Consider the following 22301-nt stretch of genomic DNA (forward strand, 5'->3'; position numbering starts at 1 on the left):
TAAACTGGTAATACTATAACCAGCTCTTCAGCGCTTGACGTCCTGCTTTGCGGAAACTGCCAAAATGTTTGGCCTGGAAGTCAGCCTGAAGAAAACTGAGGTCCTCCATCAGCCAGCTCCCCACCATGACTACCAGCCCCCCCACATCTCCATCGGGCACACAAAACTCAAAACGGTCAACCAGTTTACCTATCTCGGCTGCACCATTTCATCAGATGCAAGGATCGACAATGAGATAGACAACAGACTCGCCAAGGCAAATAGCGCCTTTGGAAGACTACACAAAAGAGTCTGGAAAAACAACCAACTGAAAAACCTCACAAAGATAAGCGTATACAGAGCCGTTGTCATACCCACACTCCTGTTCGGCTCCGAATCATGGGTCCTCTACCGGCACCACCTACGGCTCCTAGAACGCTTCCACCAGCGTTGTCTCCGCTCCATCCTCAACATCCATTGGAGCGCTCACACCCCTAACGTCGAGGTACTCGAGATGGCAGAGGTCGACAGCATCGAGTCCACGCTGCTGAAGATCCAGCTGCGCTGGATGGGTCACGTCTCCAGAATGGAGGACCATCGCCTTCCCAAGATCGTGTTATATGGCGAGCTCTCCACTGGCCACCGTGACAGAGGTGCACCAAAGAAAAGGTACAAGGACTGCCTAAAGAAATCTCTTGGTGCCTGCCACATTGACCACCGCCAGTGGGCTGATAACGCCTCAAACCGTGCATCTTGGCGCCTCACAGTTTGGCGGGCAGCAGCCTCCTTTGAAGAAGACCGCAGAGCCCACCTCACTGACAAAAGGCAAAGGAGGAAAAACCCAACACCCAACCCCAACCAACCAATTTTCCCTTGCAACCGCTGCAATCGTGTCTGCCTGTCCCGCATCGGACTGGTCAGCCACAAACGAGCCTGCAGCTGACGTGGACTTTTTACCCCCTCCATAAATCTTCGTCCGCGAAGCCAAGCCAAAGAAGAAAGAATCTTAATAATGCTTTCACTGTCAGATTCCTATCATTAGGATTCAATTTTAATCATTAAAAAATGTGCCACTTTTCATTATTCATTGACAATGCCTCAAATTTACACAATCTTCCGGATACAATCCTGGAAAACAAATAATGAACTCTATATAATATTGAATGCAAATTCTCATCCACTACTAAAAGAGACATTGACCCTTTCATGCTAAATACATTAATAATCTGTTAAAATAATACACAAATAAATTCTGCAAATCACTGTTTAAAAAGGAAAATAATCCATAATTTAAATTCCAGACAGAAACAGTACAAAATATAGTAAAACCCTGGTATCTGGTACCTATGGGGATTGGTAGATGCTAGATAAGTGAAATTTCTGGTTGCTTGAGATTGCATGTTGCGTGATTGACAAATTAAAGGTGAGACACACAATTTTAAATTATGTATTGTTTACCGCAATTTTTTTGCTGGTTGAATTCTGAATAACGGGTTTTACCGTAAAAAGTTTCAATGCTGAAAATTAGATTTTAAGCTATCACATAAATGTACGTTTTGTTAAGAGTTTGCTTTCATTGAATGAAGTCATGGGTTATCATGTAAACCTGTCAAATGCTGCTTTTATTCTTTGGTTTTGAGAAGAAAAGCCAGGTTTAAAAAAAACTTTATTTGCTGAAGATTATGTCTGCATTGAAGCAGACAAGAGTATGCATGAAGTTAGAAACTGATCGGAGCTATAGCGAGGTTCCACCAAAACTTCCTGTAATCACCCAGATTCCCCGCTAGCACTGACAATCAACAATGTATGACCAAGATATATCCCGGATACAGTTCTACCACGGAAGTGACATCATTTTGCACTAGTTTTACTCTTCTTAACAAATATGAAGACTTGGAACTGTACCAGTCACATTGATGGGAATAACAGAGGAAGATACAGCCTGGGCCTGCTGACGCATCTTCTGCTCTGGAGTAGGAAGAGGTAGATCTTTGCTCCAATTTGTTTGCCTGTCTAGTGTTGTAGGGATGTTCGGTATAGGATTTTTCGGTCTCTGACCTAAAGCGATCATGTCACTGTCATCATCTGTTAGTGGAATAGACTGTAAAAGAGTATAACAGTTCGATAAGATTGCATATTATGTAAAACAGCAAGAACAATTCATGATACAACTCATTTAAGTAGAACCTTGAAATGATTTTTGGCAGTTTTTTTTTTACAAACAATTGATATGACACATTAAATGTATTAACATTTAATTGTTGAGAAAATGATGTTCCCTGTCATTTTCTCCCTTTGCCTCCTGAAGGTAACAATGTAGTATTACAAATGCTTATCACAGTCCAGCAGTTCATCCAATTGCCCATTCTTTAAGGATGGCTAAAAGATTAAGTTTTAAGTACTAAACAGGTTGTCCAAACATAAGGCAAGCATTCAAATGTATTGTGGGCATCATTAGATAACAATCAAAAGTGGAAATCCTGCATAATTTTTTTTCTCTCCCTTTATACTACAGAACAAGATCCAGCTGTAATGTGATCAAACCCAGCTAATCTTGAGTTGTCAAATACCAGGGGATCAACATAGTTCTTCCTGGCTGTCCTGACTTTGCACATATCATTTGGGGTAAGTCATTCAATCCATTTGCTCTGCTCTCTTTCAAGTCACACATCAGTGCAACATTGACTGCTGCTGCATTGCTCCAGAAAACCAGGTTCTGTCCTGACATTTTACATGTTCTCCCTCTGACCATGTGAGATGCCCCATGTTGTAGTTTCTCAAAGACAAGCTGGGTGGCAGGATAATTGAATATTGTAAATTACCCAGCGTGCAGATGGGTGTCAGGTGCATAAAGAGGGTTGGTTGATGGATATAGGAGAGAGAAAGGATGATAGGGAAATTAAGTGGAAGAATGAAGTTGATGGGATTGCTTTGACAGCTGGCATATTTGATGGGCCAAGTGGCCTCCTTCCATATTGGGAAGATATATGAGGGTCAAACAAAGGATTTACTATTTTTTCATGAAACAGTGCTTCTTCAAGATTTTGTGAAGCATGAAAATCTAAATGTAACATGCATATGCACACACACACACACACACACACACACACACACACACACACACACACACACACACAATAAATCTGTATTAAGTTAGTCAGTCATATTAATGCAAGACCAATCACCATCTTATGATAAATACCATTTTACTTTAAACATAGAGCACTTATTTAAAGTTATAAAAAATTATTGTAAAGTACTGAATTTATGTGATAAAATTATTTTAGATTTAAAAAAAATTAACTTCTTAAAATGATATTCTTTACTTGGTCGGAAATAAACAAATTTGTTGTATATACATTATAAAATAAGTTGGAAAAATTGCAGCTGCAATTTAACAAAATAAACAAAATGTCATACATTGGTGAGCAAATTTCTTTTTATTTAAAGTTTTCCTGGTTGGATGGTTTTCATTTCATTTTCACCTTATTTTGCGGACAAAGTTTCAAAGAAAGGTAATTGTCAATAAAAACCTGTGGGGCATCCTAAAATTCTGAAAAATGTCTAAATACACTTTCTTTATCTATCTATGCACAACAGAGATAAGATAAGATGAGATGAGAGTTTATTGCCATACACATGCACACAAAGTACAAATGCTTGCAGCAGTAGCACAGGTACAAAAAATACATGAATAAGCAATGTACAGATTAAATTACCACACAAGATTCACAGTTGTAGTTAGTGCAAAAAATGTAATAATAGTGCAGGCAGATCCTTGATCCAGGAATAATGCTCTGGTTTGGGTCGTACAGGAAAATTCAAGAGCCTGTTAGCTGTTGACCAAAAAAAAACTGTTCTTGAAAATAGAGGGGCTGAACTTGGCTTCTTTAACTTCAACAACATGCTGAATCTCCTCAGACTCCTTATAAAGTTGAGATGTTGGTATGCTTTTTTCACGGTTATCTCAATGTCCTAGCCCTAGGAGAATTGCACTCATGTGTGGATGAGTAATCAATAACCTAAAGTAATTAACTTTCTTGAACACCTGCTAAAGAAGACAGGTACATGGCGTCTTGGCCTTCACTTTCTCGAGTCCACAATAAGCTCCTTGGTCTTACCAGTGTTGAGAGCAAGATTGGTGTTCTGGCACCATACAACTAGATCACACATGTCAAACTCTGGCCCGCGGGCCAAATTTGGCCCGCGATATAATTATATTTGGCCCGCAAGATCAGTTCAAAAATGTATTAGAGGTGGCCCGCCCTGCAGCGAGAGCCGATGCTGTTTTTTGGTAATGTCACCCCCACCATCCTCCCCCTTCATTGCACATCCTTCCCCATTGTAACACGAGAAATTGTAACACGAGAAGTCTGTCAATGTCATCAGTCGGCAAGCCAGTTGGAAGGCTCCCCGCACAACCAGTCACTTCTCCCACCTGTCGAGCGGTGCGGCGGATGGGTGAGCGCCTGTGATTTCCTGTCGGCGCGACGGGCATGGCAGGCTGCGCACGGCCCCCGGGCAGCGCGAGCCCTGCGTGACTGGCACCGGACGGCCCTTCCACAGCGCGAGCGCACTTCTCCCAGTCGCCACGGCCTTCAGCGCTTGCACCCGTGCGGACCCCAGGGACGGCTGGTTCGGCCCTGCATGTGAAGAGAGAGATGGTGGCTGTCCGCAAAGGCTGATCGGCAGCGCGCTGGGCCTGAGTGGGTGGGTAAGCAGGAGTGGGCAGAGGGTGTAGGTGAGGAGTAATGGGCAGGGGAAGTTATGGTGGTGCGAGGGGCAGTTAGAGGAAGGGATGAGTAGAAGGAGGGGTGGATAGGGAAGAAGTAAAAGGGGAGGGGCAGGGCGAGTAGGGGAGGGGTGATTAGAGGGTGAGAGATGGGTAGAGAGAGGAACAGGTTGAGGGGAGAGGCAGTAGAGGGGTGTGTATAGGATGGGGTGGGTAGAGGCAGAGTGAGTGGTGTGAAGGGTGAGTAGAGGTTGGGTAAAGGACTGGTCAGGTAGAGGGATGGTGGGTCGAGGGTGAATAGAGGCCTAGAGCCTGAGGATTGAGCAGGAAATGCTGAATCCTGATGCAGGCCAAAATGGACACAGCCTGTGAATGCTGACTACATCTCCACAGGGACCAAATATGTTTCCCTCAGGTCAAGCAAAGGGTGAACTTGAGCTACCTACTCCTGACCTGTAACATTATCCTCCTAAACTTATATCCTAAAGTTTAACATTACATATGTTGAAAGAAGAGAAAACATGCAGATGTTGTTGAAAAATTTCAATAAATATTTAGTTCGGCCCTCGACTTAGTCCAAGTTTTTAATTTTGGCCCTCCATGAATTTGAGTTTGACACCCCTGAACTAGATTCTCAATCTCCATCCTGCATTCTGATTCAGTATCTGTTATACAGCCAACATTGGTGGTGCTTTTAGCAAATTTAAAGTGCAAAACACAAACGTTCTGGAGAAACTCAGCAGGTTATGCAGCATCCAAAGGAAGTAAAAGGTAACCAACATTTGGGCCTGGGTCCTTTCTCAGACAAGCAAAAACAGGCAGGTGCCTGTAGGTGATTTGTTGGGTTTCTTGAGCATGTTTGAATATTGCTCTTGACCCTATCGTCTATAAACCTTCTTGTTTAACTCCAAAAAGCACATTTATAGATTGTATTACAGGCAAATGGCTGTAAAATCATCAAGGGAATAGAATAGGGGTGAAGCTGATGATGGAGAAAGTGAAGTTGTCAAATTCCATTGATTTACAATTCACTAATTTTTGTGAAACTAAATGATTTATTTTCTCTAAAATTAGTGAATTACTGAAACACAGATTTAATTCTAATTTTGACATCCCTTGGGAAAATTGACAATCACTGATGTAAATAAATGTGGGGCCAACTGTGACAGAATATATAGATATGTTTTTGGAAGATAAATTGGGAAAGGTTTATTAGAGTAGGTTACATACAAACATTTTAAAACAGATCTTATTTAAAATACTGGAGCTCTGCCCCATGCTAGACATATATGCTCCACAGCTTTTTGCAAGAGCTTTGAAGAGTGCTCAAGAGACTTCACTAATGGATTATTGTTTACAAAAGGCAATAGATAAAAGATCTTGTTGGAGCAGCAGATTGCCTGGAAGAGAACTGTTGTTCTAAGAGGGTCATGTGGTTTTGCAAGCAGAGAGAGTCAAACAGGCTTTCTCTCAGTGAGAGAGAGAGAGTGAGAGAGGGAGGGAGAGAGAGAGAGAGAGAGAGAGAGAGAGAGAGAGAGAGAGAGATCACTAATACTGTGTAAGCTTGTGGAAAGTCCCATTTGGAAGACAGCTTGGTCAAAGCCTTTTTGGTTCATGCAAGAAAGAGGACTGGCTGTCTAATGTTTCACTTGGAATAAGAGTAACAAAGAGGCACTCTGTGGTGACCTGAAAGAAAGAGGTTATCATCTGGAAAACCCTGAAAGGGGGCAAGTTTCATCAGCAAGACACTGGAGTGGCTGATTAAAAAGGAATCAGTTGTGAATGTCCTGGAACAACAAATCTCTCTTTGAAAATGAACAAGAACCTTCCTGAGTGGTAACCATTTACTTTTCAAGCACCAAAGCCTAGTGAACTTTATAAATGTTAAATTCTGTGCACAGTATAAGAATTGCCTGAAACCAGTGAACTTGGGGGAATGAGAAGTGAGATTGGACTGTGAACCAAAGAATGTTTCTGAACTTAAAAACACATTACATACATGTGTGCTTAGAATTAGAAAGAGGTTAAGTTAGGTTAAGTAAGTCAATAGTGATAAGTTAAAATTTGATTCATGTTTAAAGATAATTAAAAGCAACTTTTGTTTAAGTAACCATTTGTCTTGGTGAATATCTATTGCTGCTGGGTTTTGGGGTCCTCTGGGCTTGTAACACTACCTAAATTCACTATGACCATGCATCTTCAAATTAAATAGAATCTGTCAAATTAGTCCAAAATTCTCTAAGAAATTATCACTGTTATTTACGTGGGAACATCACAGGCATCAATGTCACTCTCTGCTGCTCAAGCTGAGATTATTTATATTTTTTTATTTTCTCAGTTTCTTCTGCATCTTAGGTGGGAATGACTGTGTGCTTTTTAATTGGGATATTTGCAACATCAGTTTGATTATAAGGACAACCAAAACCCAAAGTACAGTGAAAAGTATCCTTAGACAACTCAGATATAAATGAATGTCCATGTACATTTACAAAGATTCCAAATGACTTAAATGGAAATCAGTATCATTATGAATAGTTCACTTGCCAATTCTCACTAAAATTTCATGATGTTAACACCCCATCAATTTCTGGAAAGGAGATGCGTAAATATCAAACTTCAAGATTTTGAAATAATGTTAAAATGAATTGTGAAAATGACTGACTCTCCAATTGTTGCAAATACCTGTTAAAAAATCTGATCAAACTAAAGTCAAAACAAACTATCATTAATTTAAAAAGGAATATACCAGATTGGTAAATATTTACTGAGGCTATGCTGGGCATTAAAGATCATCTCAAACATTAATTTATAAAACACCAGTATTTGAAATACTCAATAGAAAACAAAAAAATGGACAGGACAAATAAGCACATTTACATGGCAATAACGCCTCCACGTACACCATGAACATTCAGCTCACATTTGTTATCTTTGCTCTGACATATCCTGACTCACCAACTGCTTCTCTTTAGCGGACCTCACATCTTTTATTTCCATTTGTGTGCAGCCATTTCAAAAAAAACATTAATTTTTAATATGAAGAGAAATGTTGGAAATCCCTTGTTCACAGCACAAGGGATAGTTCTACAATGGACTGTAAATGCTGTTTACCCAAATTCCCTCCACTGTCAGGAGTTTGCCCTTGTGACTAGCGGAAAAGCTGCCCTGGATTCATGCATGCTTAATGCAGCTTCATCACTATAGTGACCAGTGTTTTTGTGAAGGCTGCTATTTTCTTCTTTGGTACAACTCTTTGACGGTGCATATTAAGGACGCCATGGGGAGTAATTAGCTCTAGACTGGGTTTTCCAACAAGTTTATCGTCTTTCATAGATGTTTCATTCTCCAGTGATACAAAGAGGGTCTGTTTCGTCAAGATAAACCAATCTCTACGGACCCTGCAAAATATGCAAGGCAGTTGAAAATTAAGCTAAATACAGGTACCTACAATGGATCGTCTGTGACCTTATATCTTGCTGCTTTCATTCCATTAATTTCTTCACTCTCATCACAAAATAGTACATAAAGGGATCGCTAGCCTTATGATTATGCAAGTACAATAATTAGAAAATGATGTACTGTCATGGTTTATTTTCTGATTGCCACTGAAAACAAAAGTCAGAAGTTAGAAGGTACTTTACAGTACCAGCAATTAGTTGGAGAGCATCAGGTTCTGCACCTTCTAAAGAACACAAGATTTCTGGCATCATTTTTTGTTTTGCATTGTATAACTTATTTTGATGGTATTATGACTTAATAACATTATCATTAAAATCTTAGTTTGAAAGAAAAGTCTATTTGTTCAATGATTCGAGAACCTTAAAACATTTCCTTGTCTTATTGCTCATCCCCTCCTCACACATCACTCAACTAAATTCCATTTTCCACTTTATTCAAACAACAAAGCACAGCAAGTAGACTCAATGATGGTGACAATATTGCATTTCTCTATGACATTAAGTAATGAATTACACCTAGTCTAATATTAAATGGAATTGAATTAGTGCTGAAAACATAGAGGGTATAGTATTCTTAAAATATGTTGAGGAAAGTTTTGATTATACAGCATGTGCTGAATTCATTAAGTTTTAAGATATGAAGTTGTTTGGATAATAGCAGTGGTTATATCATTTTCGTGCCAGTGATTACTTCAGACAGGTTGAGTATAGTTATGGAAAATAACAGACGACATAGAAAATATCTCAATTAGGGCAAAGCCAGCTTGACTAAGGTGACATATGATTTAACAAAAGGCATGTGGAAACAGCTAGGTGAATTTAAATCCATGTGGGAGACATTCAAGGAGAGAGCAAGGTTTTAGGTGAAAGAGAAAAAGGTGCCCTGGACATCATGGAATATGAAGAATCAGATAAGTCAACAAAAAAGTAAATAAAACCGAGATAAATAAATTATTGAGTTTATGGGTGGTAATAGTCTAGAATTGTAAATGCAAATACAGTACTGTGGTTAAGCTTTACCCATAGATGTCGCTCAGCCCACCCACCCCCTCCCCACCCTTTACAGCCATTTGGGCTATGAAAATTCACCCTTACAAAAATCACAAAGTACTACCCAAAAATTTGAGCTACAGAACAAAATTTGCTCCCATGAAATTTATGAGGAAAAAAGTCAATAAATCAACACAAACTTTATTTCTTTATCTCAAATTTCTTGATAATGAGGTGAACTGCAATATGGGCACCTGTAACACAAGGCTCACCTGTATTGTTACAATGTGATCTGAGCTATAACTACATTGTTACAGTGTGTGGAATGATATGGTCTGAGATGAAACAATTGGAACAATAAGGGAATATGGTCTGTGCTGTCAATACATTATTATACCATGTGGGATAAAGCAGTCTATAAACCATAATTACATGGTCACAGAATGTAGTATAATGTCCTTAGACATTAAGGATCTGGTAAAGTATTTGTTTATAGTGATGTAGCCTTTACAGTTGCCATGAGGGACAATGTAAAGTTGAATAAGAAGACAATAACAAAGTGATAAATTAAAATGAGACAAGTCTCTGAATCTTTCAATTCCAATGCTACACATTAGATTTAAGCAAGAAAAAAACCTCCTTTGTTGAATTGTTTTAATGACGTGGTAAAGCTTTTCAACAAGTGCATTTCTGACAATAAGTCATCATGCCCTTGACCAGTCCCTTCTTAGCAATTTTTGTTTATTCCCATAATGCTCTATGTTCAGAGCTAGTTAGTACATTATAACATCCATCCATATAGCCTTCCTCAACAACTCATACACTGCATCCTGCAAAGATCACTACCTCATGCAAGAAATATAATCAATATATTTATATTTTTATCTGTATAATCATAGGATGTACCAAGCCCAACAAGGATGGGGCATGCCAGTGCTGCAGTTATTGGTGCTGTTCCACAGCTCCAGGGATCTGGGTTTGATCCAGAACTCCAGACTATATGAATGAAGTTTGCATGTTCTTCTTAAGACCATGTGGGATTTTGCTCGGTGCTCTGATATCCTTCCACATCCCAAAGATGTCCTCATTGGTTATCTGGCAACTGAAATTTAGCCTTTAGTGAAAGTAAGTGGCAAAAGAGTTAAAGGGGAGCCAATGTGCATACGAAAAAGAGTTGTAGAACAACTAAGGGAAATAAAGAGGGGGAGAGGGGACTGATGGAATTATTCTTATTTAGAATTGGCATGGACCTGATGGGCCAACTGGCTTCCTTTGTTAGGTAAATAAAAATCACTGTATCTCATTATACAAGTAGTGAAAAAAAAATTAAATATAGTCATAACACCAGCAACTGAATGTATAATAGTTCTCAACAACAACAAAAACACACACATTAACCTACTTATAATTCAGAAGATGCTGGAAAGGAACATGGTTAAGTTAATCTATAGCACAAACTATCAAAGAGCTAATGTAAGACTTGAGATGTGGTCCAGTACCTTTCTACTCCATGGGGTCATTTGGCAACATTCAGTGGGGGAGGATGAACGAGTGCTGTGAAACTACAAACAATACAAAAACATGACAGTGAAACATTGAAACTAAAAGAGAGACAAATATGTTAATAAGCATGAAAAACAAAATCTGAATGAACTGATGTAATGTAATAAATCACAAATGCATTAAAATAAAACATAGATATATCATCATTGATGTAGCATTTTGAAATGTTCATGACTCCAACAAGTTATATTACAGAGCATATGCTGTAATAATAATTGTTTTTGTTTTATGATTAAAGTATCCAGTTTTACAAAGTGTAAATTATAGATCACACAGTACTAATGGCTTCACGAATGTGCATTAAACAATAAATCTGAGTATTCCATTAGTTAAATTATTAAATTGAATTATGTTGGAGAGAGAAAGGAAAACAGTTTGACAATTGAGCTAGGGATTTTCACATATGCATTTACCTCAATGAAAATTTTCCACATTCCTTTACACTTGACCAATGTGAGGTAGAAGTACCAAGGAAGAGTAAATACAGTTTGAAATCCTCTCATCTGGAACCTCAGGGATACGACCAATGCTGGAGTTCAGAAGATGCCCCTGGTCATCTTCTGCTGAGCAGGATAACAGTTCATTTTAAGTACAAACACTCCCTAGATTACATAAATGTTCTGAAAGCCCTCCATAACCCAAGTGGCAGTAAATTGGAAGCACATATGGCTGTGATCACAAAAGATGTGCTGGTACATTAAATACTTAGAACACAAAATTAGCTACAGATTAGTGCAGATTTTAGTTGGTTAATTAATATAGCTCTGCTACAGATTCAAAACATGCCTGACCACAGGATATGCCAAGGCACAGAATGTGGACCAGAGAGGTTCAACGCAGAACCCATTTTAAAAATTGTAGAAAGCTAGATCTTAACAAAAATCCTGTTTGCTCTCTCGGGAAGTGGTGTAGAATTCCCATGGTAGCATTGTGTTTTGGAAAATTTCCTCTCTCAATATGTAGAAGGTCCTACAATGTATAGGGCAACACTTAATCTAGTCTTGGGAAATTGGGAAGAACAAGTAGATGAAGTGTTCCTGCATTGTTCTATTTATTTTAAGATAGTTATGGAGAGAGACAGAGCAGGATGAAGAGTTACAATTTGGAATTGGGGCAAGGCCAACTTTGAAAGTATAAGATAAGAACTAGTTTAAGTTAATTGGAACAGGTTGTTTGAAGGAATAGGAATGTTAGGAAAATGAGATGTTTTTAAAAGTGTGTTGACATTTTTTAAATATTTCTGACAGAGCCCCTGCAATTTCTACATTAGCATCCCTCAAGGTCTGAGGGAAGCTTGGATAACTAGAGAAATTCAGATTCTGGTCAAGAGCATGAAGGAGGATGGGACAAATAGAAGTAGCTGAGATCATATATACCTGTAGGAGTTTTGGGAACTGAGGAGCAAACTAAGAAAGGACATTAGGAGGGGCGGCAAGGTTGGCGTAGTGGTTAGCGCAACGCCTTTACAGCACCGGCAATTGGGACTGGACCGGGATTCAAATCCCATGCTCTCTGTAAGAAGTTTATATGTTCTTCCCATGTCTGTGTGGTTTTATCCAGGGGCTCTGGTTTCCTCTGACCATTCAAAAATGAACCAGGGTAATAGGTTAATGGGGTGTAAATTGGGCGCCATGGACTTGTGTGGCGAAATGGCCTGTTACCTTGCAGTATGTCTAAAATAAAATTAAAGGGGACAAGAACTAGCTCTGAAAGATAACATGAAGGAGAATTTTAAGAGATTTTATAAATACATAAAGGGAAAAGGGGTAACCAGATAATCAATGTGGTCAACTCTGTGCGGAGATACAGGAGATGGGTAAGGGCCTAAATAAGTACTTCTCAGTTTTTACTCTGGAGACAAACATGAGGACTGGGAAATGAGGCAGTTAATGGTAGTGTATTGAGGACAGTCAGTTTTACAGTTGAAGAAGTGCAGAAGGTTCTGATTGTATGAAAATAGACACATCTTCTGGGCCTGATCAGATATAACTGAGGACCATGTGAGAAGCTATAGAAGAAGTTACAGGTGCCCTAGTTGAAGTTGGAGGACTGGAGCATGGAAAATATTGGGTCTATTCAAAAAGGGCTGCAGGGAAAACCTTGGAACTACACGCCAGTGAATCTCACATCTGTGGTTGGTAAGTATTCTGATGGAGAAGGTAGACATAATTTCGTAACTGGGAAGTCATATCTCACAAATCTTGAGTTTTTTTGAAGATATTACCAAGAAGGTTGATGAGGACAGGGTTGTACACATTGTTTATATGGATTTCAGCAAGATATTCGATAAGGTTCAAAAATAATCTGTTTTGGAAGGCTAGATTGCATGGTTTACCAGGTGAGATAACAGATTAGATAGAAAATTGGCTTCATGGAAAGAAAGCAGAGGGTGATTGTGAAAGGTTGTTTTTCAGACTAGAGACCTGTGACTAGTAGTGTGCCAAAGGGTTCGGTGCTAGGCCTATTGCTGTTTGTCATCTATGTATATCAATGATTTGAATTAAAATGTACATGGCATGATTAGCAAATATGTGGATGACATTAAAGTGGTTTGTATTATAAATTATGAAGATAGTTGCCAAAGGTTTCAGCAGGATCTTGATTGGTTGGTCAGGTGGGCAGAGAAATGGTTGATGGAATGTAATACATAGGAATGTGAAATATTGCATTTTGGGAGATCTAGCATGGGTAGGACCAACACAGAGAATGGGAAGTGCTGTTGAGTAGAGGGATCTTGGAGTACAGATGAATAGTATCTTGAAAGTGGCATCACAGACTGATAGATTGGGTGGTCAAAAAGAGTTTCAGCACAATGGCCTTCATCAGTCAGAGAATTCAGGACAGAAGTTGGGAGGTCATGTTACAGTCAAAATAGAAGCTGGTAAGGACCCATTTGGAGTGTTATGTTCAGTGTTAGTCATGGTGCAGCAGGAAAGAAGTCAAATTGGAGTGTGTGCAGAGAAGATTGACGAGGATGTTGCCAGGACTTGGGGCCTGGGCTATCAGGAGAGGGTGAGCAAGCTGGGACTTTATTCTTTGAAGAGGAAGAGATTGGGTGAATGCATAATCTTTTGCCCAGAGCAGAGAAAATAGATAACCATATTTTAGATTTGGGGGGAGGGGAAGATTTAACAAAAACCTAAGGGGTACCTTTTTTACATAGAGGGTGGTGATGCATGGAAATGGCTGCCAGAGGAGATGGCTGAGGCAGGTACTATTGCAATGTTTAACAAAAAAATTGGATAGATACTTGGGTAGGATATGGACCAAATACAGACAGGTGGAACTAGTGTGAATGGGACATTTTGGTCAGTGTGGGTAGGTTGGGCTGTATAACTATGACAGTCATCAAGTTGTTCTTGCAGTATGCAAAATTAGATATTCTATTTACTTACTAAAAAAGATCACAATATTTCATTGTCTTTAAAGTACTTTGGGACATCCTGAATGGGAGCTAATAATCTCTGACATAAAAGCAAGAAATTTTTTTCCTTCCAGACTTAATAGTCACGGGCACCATGAGTTTCACACTTAAACCCCTAGCCAGATTATGGGACCTAGCCAATTTTAGGATTTTGAGTATCCCATGTATACCACAAAGAAATCTTTTATTTCTAGTATGTCAAATTACTCCTTTTTCCTCCCCAAGATCCACATCCCCACGCAAAACCCAGTGTCAACTATTTTTAGTAAATAATAGTTGGTTCCCATGCACATGCCACTCCCCATCCCTGTTTGGACATTTTAGAGCTGGACATCAGATGGAAATGTGCAAACGAGGCCTCATAGTGCCACTCAAAGGTCTCAATTAACTGTGGGTCAGCAGGAAATTCACAAAATTCTTGTGTTACCTGATGGAAATAAAACAGGCCACTCAATCTTGAGGTCACTTAAATTCTTTGAGAAAATAAAACTCAATGTTGCATAAGTTTGCCAACAATGAAAAAGGAGCAAAACCATTTATCCTAGATTAATTTTGTGATGTTTTTTGCCTCATTTATCATTGATTTTGTAGTTTTAACCTCAATGAAGTGTCAATATCATACATTTTGAATGCCTTATGTATTGTTCAATCTGCTACCATGTCAATGAAGTTAGTAAAGTTCCAAGATCCATGTTCTTATCAACACCTCAAGTATTTAAAGAGCAGAAAAAATGACCAGGGATCATTAGGTATATTTTTAAAAAACATTTCCTATAAATTTTAAAAAAAACACACAAATGTTGGAGAAACTCAGCAGGTCAAAAGTGCCTTTATGTAGTAAAGGCAATGTTTGACCTGCTGAGTTTCTCCAGCATTTATGTTTTTTTTCCACTGAACCATGGTGTCAACAGAATCCTGTGTTTCACCCCTTCCCGATAAGTTACTTCATTTTATTCATTCATGTTGTTTTGGAATCAAATCACATTGCTTTCTCCTACAGTAGCAATAAAGGGATAGAAATAATTCTTTCGCACCCTGGTTGGCAGCAACTAAATTTACACAGTCAGTAAAGTCCAAATGCTTTTCATAATGTGAAGCAACAGTCACAAAACAGCTTCAAAATATTTGGTCTCATTTTGCCATGAATGTTACTTTCTATTGAAATGGAGTTGAAAGAATAGGACATGCTAATATGGTTAGATTTCAGTTATGTATCAAGAATAACAGCTAGATTCTGATGTACAGATTATATGCAACACTAGCATGATCTTATAAGGGAACCATAGAAACAAAATTCCTTTAAATCATTATTTGCTTTGCCTCTGCAAAAATTCAAGGCATAAACAAGTTTTTGTAATTTCTCAAAATTTAATTTCTGAAAATAAGTTGTCACCAAACAAATTCATTGTGACTTTGTATTCCAATCCTTGCATTGAAATGTTTACGCTACCAAAAATAAGCTGCTTATAAATAACATTCTTCCTGCTTACAAATAAGTCAACAAAACTGGTGAACCATTTTGCATTGTTTTCATGGAATTTGCATCTGCAAGTCCATAAAAAGAGATATGTCAAATTATAGGTTTTTGTATCTTTTAAAAATCATATGTTAAAGGTGCCAGATTTTTCTTTCTTAAAATTAGATGCTTTGTGATGACCAACATTCACGGTTCAAGTTTTACAATAGCAAAAGCCACATTGTAAGAGCTCTTTAAAAAAAAAAATCCCTTTTAATGGTTCATTTATCAGTGTAAAATTTGCCCAGAAGTAAAGCATTTGGCAAAGTTTCCCATAGAGACATGTTCCATGAACCTTGGCTGTGTGGATAAAAAAAAAGTTGGCTTGCATGTAGAAAGCTGAGAGTAGTAGTGGAAGGAAAGTATTCTGCCTGGACATTAGTGACTAGTGGAGTTTGCATGGATCTGTTTTGGGACCCCTGATATTTGTGATTTCTATAAATGTCCTAGATGAAGAGGTGGAACAATGTTTGTGGATGATATGAAGGTTGGAGGAATTGTAGATGGTGCTGAAGGTTGTCATAGGTTACAAAAGGATATAGACAGGATGGCAGGATGCAGACTTGGGTGGAAAAGTGGCAGATAGAGTTCAATGCAGGTAAGTGTGAGGTGATGCATTTGGAAGGACAAACCAGAAGACTGAGTACAAGGTTAATGGTTGCTGCGCAGGTTGATAGGTTAGCTAAAAAGGCCTATGGGATGTTGGGCTTAATTAATAGGGGGATTGAGTTCAAGAGTCGAGAGGTCATGTTGCAATGCTACAAATCTCTGGTGAGACCACACTTGGAGTATTGTATTCAGTTCTGGTCACCTCATTATAGGAATGATGTGGAAACTATGAAGAGGGTGCAGAGGAGATTTAATAGGATGTTGCCTGGATTGGAAAATAAATCTTCTGAGGCAAGGTTAATGTGGTGATACGACCATCAGCCTACTGCATGGGGTGATCTCTGTACCTGTGGGAAGACCACCTAAAGGGCTGACTCCACCTGGCCAACTGTCAATATAAACCTGAGCCAGCCCTTCATGAGCCAGTTACATGGGGAGCCACCAAGGCATGAACTGGTGTTCAGACTTTTACTAGAATAAAGTCTGTTGTACAGTCGTTTCTGAGTTTGTGCTTGCTTGCTGCTACCTCAACGGACCAGAATTTATTCCAGTAAAATTTTAAAGAGAGACCAATGAGAAGTTTCTGATGATCAAGAGCCTGGAGATCGACCCCCAATACCCAGGCACATTTCGAGATCTGTAAGCAAGCGATTGAGATGATCATCCTAACACAAGTTGAGGTATCAACACCAACCAGAAATGGCTCTTGGTGCTCCATACCAAGCTGGGCACATGCACTTTCCAGGCCATCAAGGACTATGAACCTGCGATTGCTGTCCTGCAGAGCATGTACAAGCCCCCAACAAACGTGGTCTATGCCTGGTACCTGCTCAGTATCAGGGTCCAGCAGCCAGGTGAGATGACAGATGCCTATCTGGGGGCCCTTTGTGAGCTAGCCTGCCCGTGCCGAACTGAGACCAGGGTGACTGAAGGGGAAGTGGAGCCACTGATCCGGGATGCCTGCATGCGAGGGCTACATTCGAGGAGCACCTGACAGAAGCTGCTGGAGGAAAAAAATTGCCTCACTTCCCAGGACAATGGAGGTAGTCCACTCCCTGAAGGCTGCAGCTCATCATGCAGAGGACTTCAAGCCCGACTCTCCCAACCTCCTGCCTGGCAGATGCAAATGACCGCCATCACCAGAGGCCCTCCGCAGGTGCCTTGAGCTTTTCTCCTATTAATCCCTGTGGCTTCCCTTGTTTTTTGGACATGGTCCGCCCACTGGCCCAAGCCATCACCTTTCCTCTTCCCCTGAGGCGCGAGCAGCTTTCGCTCACATCAGACAGGACATCACCAATGCCACGATGCATGCCATGAACGAGGACACCCCATTCCAGGTGGAGTGTGATGCCTCTGATGTTGCCCTCGTGGCCACCCTCAATCAAGGAGGCCGACCCTTCTTCTCAGGACCCTCCATGGTTCAGAGCTCAGGCATTCCACCATTGAAGAGGCCCAGGCGATCATGGAAGCAGCCCACCACTGGTGCCACTACCTGGCAGGCAGGAGGTTCATCCTTCTCACTGAACAATGCGCAGTGGCTTTCATGTTCAGCACCACCCATAAGGGCAAGATCAAGAACAATAAGATCTTGTGCTGGAGATTCGAGCTGGCCACATTCAGCTACAACATCCAGTACAGACCGGGGAAGTTCAATGACTCCCCCAATGCCCTGTCCCAGACCTGCGCTAGACCGCAGTCCGACCAATACAGGTGCTGCACAACACCCTCTGCCACCCAGGTGTCATGTGCCTATATGTCTCAGAACCTTCCCTTCATCATCAAGAAGTCCAGACTATGACTGAGTCATGCATGGTCTGTGCAAGTGGAAACCGCACTTCTTCCGCCCGCTACAGGCCCACATCGTCAAGGTCACTCGGCCCTTTGAATGGCTTAGCATCAACCTCAAGAGCCCCTTGCCTTTCACAAACAAGAACGTCTACTTCCTCGTGGTCATAGACGAATACTCCCATTTTCCCTTCACCATCCCTTGCCCTGACACATCCACAGCCACCGTTATCAGGGCAGTGACACAGATCTTCACCATGTTTGGATACCCGGCATTCATCCACAGTGATTGGGGGTCTGGCTTCATGAGTGAGGAGCTGCGCCAGTACCTGCTAACGCAAGGCATTGAGGCTAGTCGCACAACTAACTACAAACCCAGGGGCAATGGGCAGGTGGAGCGCGAAAACAGGGTGATCTGGAAGGCAGTCGTCCTGGCCCTGAGGTCCAAAGGCTGGTCTGTTGACCAGCTCTTCCTGAGGCACTCCATGCCATAAGGTCACTCTTGTGCACAGCTGCTAACCAGACCCCTCAAGAGCGCCTTTTCTTGTTCCCCAGGAAACTGGTGACTGGGATCTCCCTCCCAACTTGGCTCAAATCTCCAGGACCGGTGCTCCTTTGTAAACACTGTGAGCCCACAAGTCTGACCCGCTGGTTGAACAGGTGCTCCTCCTCCATGCCAACCAGAACTAAGCCTACATCAGATACCCCAATGGTCGTGAGGACACCTTCTCAACCAAGGATCTGGCACCAACAGGGGTACCCTTGGCCCACCCCAGAGTCAGGGGCTGACCTCCTGCCTCTCTAGAGGACCCCACTCCTAACGGACCAGACCCACTGGGCCAACCCCCCTCACGGACAGACATACAGATAGACACCACTCTGCCTACACCGACGTCCGCCGCGGCTACGCTGAACCCAGCCAACTCTCAGGCAACCACCCCCTCGCCAACCTTTGACCAGGAGCCAACCCTGTGACGGTCCTAGAGACTTGGACGGCCACTGGACCGTTTAAATCTGCAAATACCACCCAGCACCGTTTTATACACCTCCCCAGGACTTAATTTTAAGGGAGTGACTGTGGTGATACGACCACCAGCCTACTGCAGGGGGCGATCTCTGTACCTGCAGGAAGACCACCTAAGGGGCTGACTCCACCTGGCCGACTGTCAATCAGCCGACCTGAATATAAACCTGAGTCGGCCCCTCCTGAGCCAATCACACAGGTAGCCACCAAGGCTTGAACTGGTGTTCAGACTTAATTTGAATTAAGCCTGTTGTACAGTCTTTTCTGAGTTTGTGCTTGTTTGCTGCTACCTCAGTGCACCACAGTTAGCAGAGCTGGGAATTTTCTCTGGAGCGAAGAAGGATGAGAGGAGACTTAATAGAGGTCTACAATATTATGAGAGGCATAGATAGGGTGGACAGCCAGGGCAGGAATAGCAAACACCAGAGGATATATTTTCAAAATGAATGGAGGGAAGTTTAGGGGAGACATCAGGGGCAATTTTTTTTTTACACTGCTGTGGGGGCTTGGGATGCCTCGTCAGTGACAGCGGAGGAGGCTGAAACATTAGCATTTAAGAGACACTTAGGCACATGGATAGAGGCTTATGAGGTAGGGAGGGTTTAGTACTTTTTAAAAAGGTATATATGGTTTAGCACAACATTGAGGACTGAAGTCCTGTACTGTGCTTTAATGTTCTATGTTCTAAGAGACAATGAGCACTTAAATGCTGACTTGTTTTACCCTCATTCTTCATTCCATTGATACACAGATCACTAGGGTCCCAAATACCCGGTGGTACTAAAACACCAAAATCTTGTGGAAATGTCTGGAAGGCAAACAAACACTACCATGGCTACCAAGGACATATCTGAAATTCAATGAGGAGAGATTGCTATGGTAGCTGGCAACATGCCAAACCAATTTTTCAAACAATAAATTACCACGTAAAGCCTTGTGATGGGAGATTCATGAATCAAAGAAAATCCCACAGGCCAATGGACACAATTTACTCTGAATTATAAAACAATATCAAAGTCAGCGAAAGGTCTGAATAGAAAACCTTTCAGAACATTCCCATAATGAAAGAATTGCAAGTGTTCATATAAAATTCAATTATATTTATGTTGGAGTAATTAATATGTTTTTTGCTCAAGTGTGTGTGAGTGTGTTCATTTCAGTACTTTAATAGCTATTACAATTTGCCTGAGACACAACAGTTAATTAGTGTAGAGAATCAAAAAATGTGCCAGACATCTTTCATGCCAAGAAAATGTCTTGTGAGCCCACAGGACAATAATAAGTGTCTGCACATTAACAAACTCACAGAGCTGATAAAAGTTCTTAAATGATTTGCTGGTTGCTTTGAGTTTCATGCTTAAATGCTGTTGCATGTCACCTCCTCTGTATTCTGTTCACGGATTCACTGAGCTAAGATACTAATGAATGCAAATCACCACTAATCCCTGCCTTGTAAATATGCAGGGAAAAAAGTAAAAGTTCCAGTCAACTTTAACAGTTATGCCCTTATTCTGCAGATTAGGATTTAAAATTGATTCTGAATTATTTATATTTTGGGTAGATGGACATCAGAAAAACAAAAAATCATGTAATTTCTCCAAAGTACTTACAAAGCCGTGAAGAAGCCAATACTTATGGATCGTGATTGCAGTAATTTTCTCAGACACTCTTCATTGGTGATGAATGGAGTAACAACACTGTCATATTTTACACAACTTTTAGTTGATAAGAAGCTACAACCTTATGATCAAAGTAGAGAATGATGCATTGTCCATCATAATTAATATTTCCAGTTTAACACCAAGATATTATGTGCAAATAAAAGCTGTCTGGGCCAGAATTTATCACTCTTATAGAAAATGGACGTTGAATCAAGTCATGCTTTTAAAATGTACTAATGATGGCAAACATGAGTTTGCAAAGAAAAACATTTGATCTCTCTCTCTCTTTGCCTGACAGAATCTCTATGCTAACATGTAAAGAATGGTTGTCTTGTGATAGTACTAAATGCAATGCCTGCCAGAAGCATTATGTTGCTGAGAAAGCAAAACAGAGAGAGGAGAAAGGGCAAAAATTTGGTTTTGTGTCTGCTCCCAAAGTGATGTGGAAGGAATGCTTAGGATTTGCACCAGAGGACCCAGGCTCACACCAAATCAAGCTCAGATCTTCATTTCCATAATATTGAGGGCAACTGGTACCAATTGCATGTGTCAATGGTGACGTTCCCAAAATGGGCTGGGTTGGACACTTGGCAGCTCGATTACACAAAATCTGGGCATGGGTGAAACAGTATATCTGTCCCAGTTCACTGGAAGTGGATATAGGACTTTCACATTAGGTTTTGAGTAGTATTAAATGAAACATGTCAATAGAACAAAAGTTACACATTGCCTTCAATAGCTGCCAGAATTTCAAGGCCAAAAACTAAAAAAGTCCACCTCACTCTTTTCATCTCTTGTTCTGATATGAGGCTTCTCCCTCCACAGATACTGCTGAGAATTTTAAACAGTTTCTGTTTCTAATTTCCAGCTCCCTTGGCTCTATACTTGCAAGGGCCTCAAATGCAGTCTCCAGCCTGACACTCAATCTCCAAGAAAACTTCTTACCCAGTCTTAGCCTCTACTCACCAATCTTTATACCAGTTCTATTTTACCAAGTGAGCTTCACCCTTTATCACTCCACCTCCACCAATTTCTACCTACATTTTTGGCTCTCCTCACTGCAATCTCCACCCAACCCTTATCCTCCTCTCACCATTACTAGCTTTGACCACTCCTGATTAGAAACATGAACCATAATAGATCCAAAACCTATTATATCAGCACCCTGAAATGATCTGATCCTGCTTCCATTTCACTTGCCCTCTCCCCCTGCACTCCCTCTCCTCTTTCATCAGATGATTTCATCTGCACATTCCATGATGAGAGAATGCAGAAAGAAATAGCCTTCAAGCAAACTAAGTGTGCAACACCTACTCAGATAGCCCAAGTACCTCAGTTTAAAACCCCAAAAGGCAGAAGATGTGACTGATATTGTACATATCCTTGACCTGTAGCAGACAGACATCATTCAATGCTGACTGTGAAAATAAAGGAAATCCATTTAGAAAAGGTGGATCTTTTTTGGAATATGAAAGCTTCTTTGGAGGTGCTAAAAATGGTGGCATTGTGATGGCAGGCAGTGCAGAGTAAATGCATGTTACCATGGAAATAGGAGAGGAG

General features: G+C 40.7%; 1 protein-coding gene and 1 long non-coding RNA gene across 21 annotated transcripts in view; one reads left to right on the forward strand and one right to left on the reverse strand.

Moving 5' to 3' along the window:
- The window catches only part of LOC138738833 (uncharacterized), a 193950-nt gene that overhangs the window by 60788 nt on the left and 110861 nt on the right, over window positions 1–22301 (forward strand). For all 11 annotated transcript variants that reach the window (XR_011341804.1, XR_011341805.1, XR_011341806.1 and 8 more), the window contains one exon: window positions 2495–2604. This is a non-coding gene — a long non-coding RNA (uncharacterized lncRNA). The remainder of the gene's footprint in view (window positions 1–2494; window positions 2605–22301) is intronic.
- The window catches only part of LOC138738824 (actin remodeling regulator NHS-like), a 443489-nt gene that overhangs the window by 44466 nt on the left and 376722 nt on the right, over window positions 1–22301 (reverse strand). For all 10 annotated transcript variants that reach the window (XR_011341787.1, XR_011341788.1, XR_011341789.1 and 7 more), the window contains exons 4-5: window positions 10659–10721; window positions 1885–2080 (exon numbers count right to left, since the gene is read on the reverse strand). Coding sequence is in view for 7 of the 10 variants with exons in the window: in XM_069889837.1 (XP_069745938.1) it covers window positions 1885–2080; window positions 10659–10721 (259 nt within the window). In the remaining 3 variants the exon portion in view is untranslated. The remainder of the gene's footprint in view (window positions 1–1884; window positions 2081–10658; window positions 10722–22301) is intronic.

Source organism: Narcine bancroftii, chromosome 7 (genome assembly GCF_036971445.1).
Source record: "Narcine bancroftii isolate sNarBan1 chromosome 7, sNarBan1.hap1, whole genome shotgun sequence".
Lineage (NCBI taxonomy): Eukaryota > Metazoa > Chordata > Chondrichthyes > Torpediniformes > Narcinidae > Narcine > Narcine bancroftii.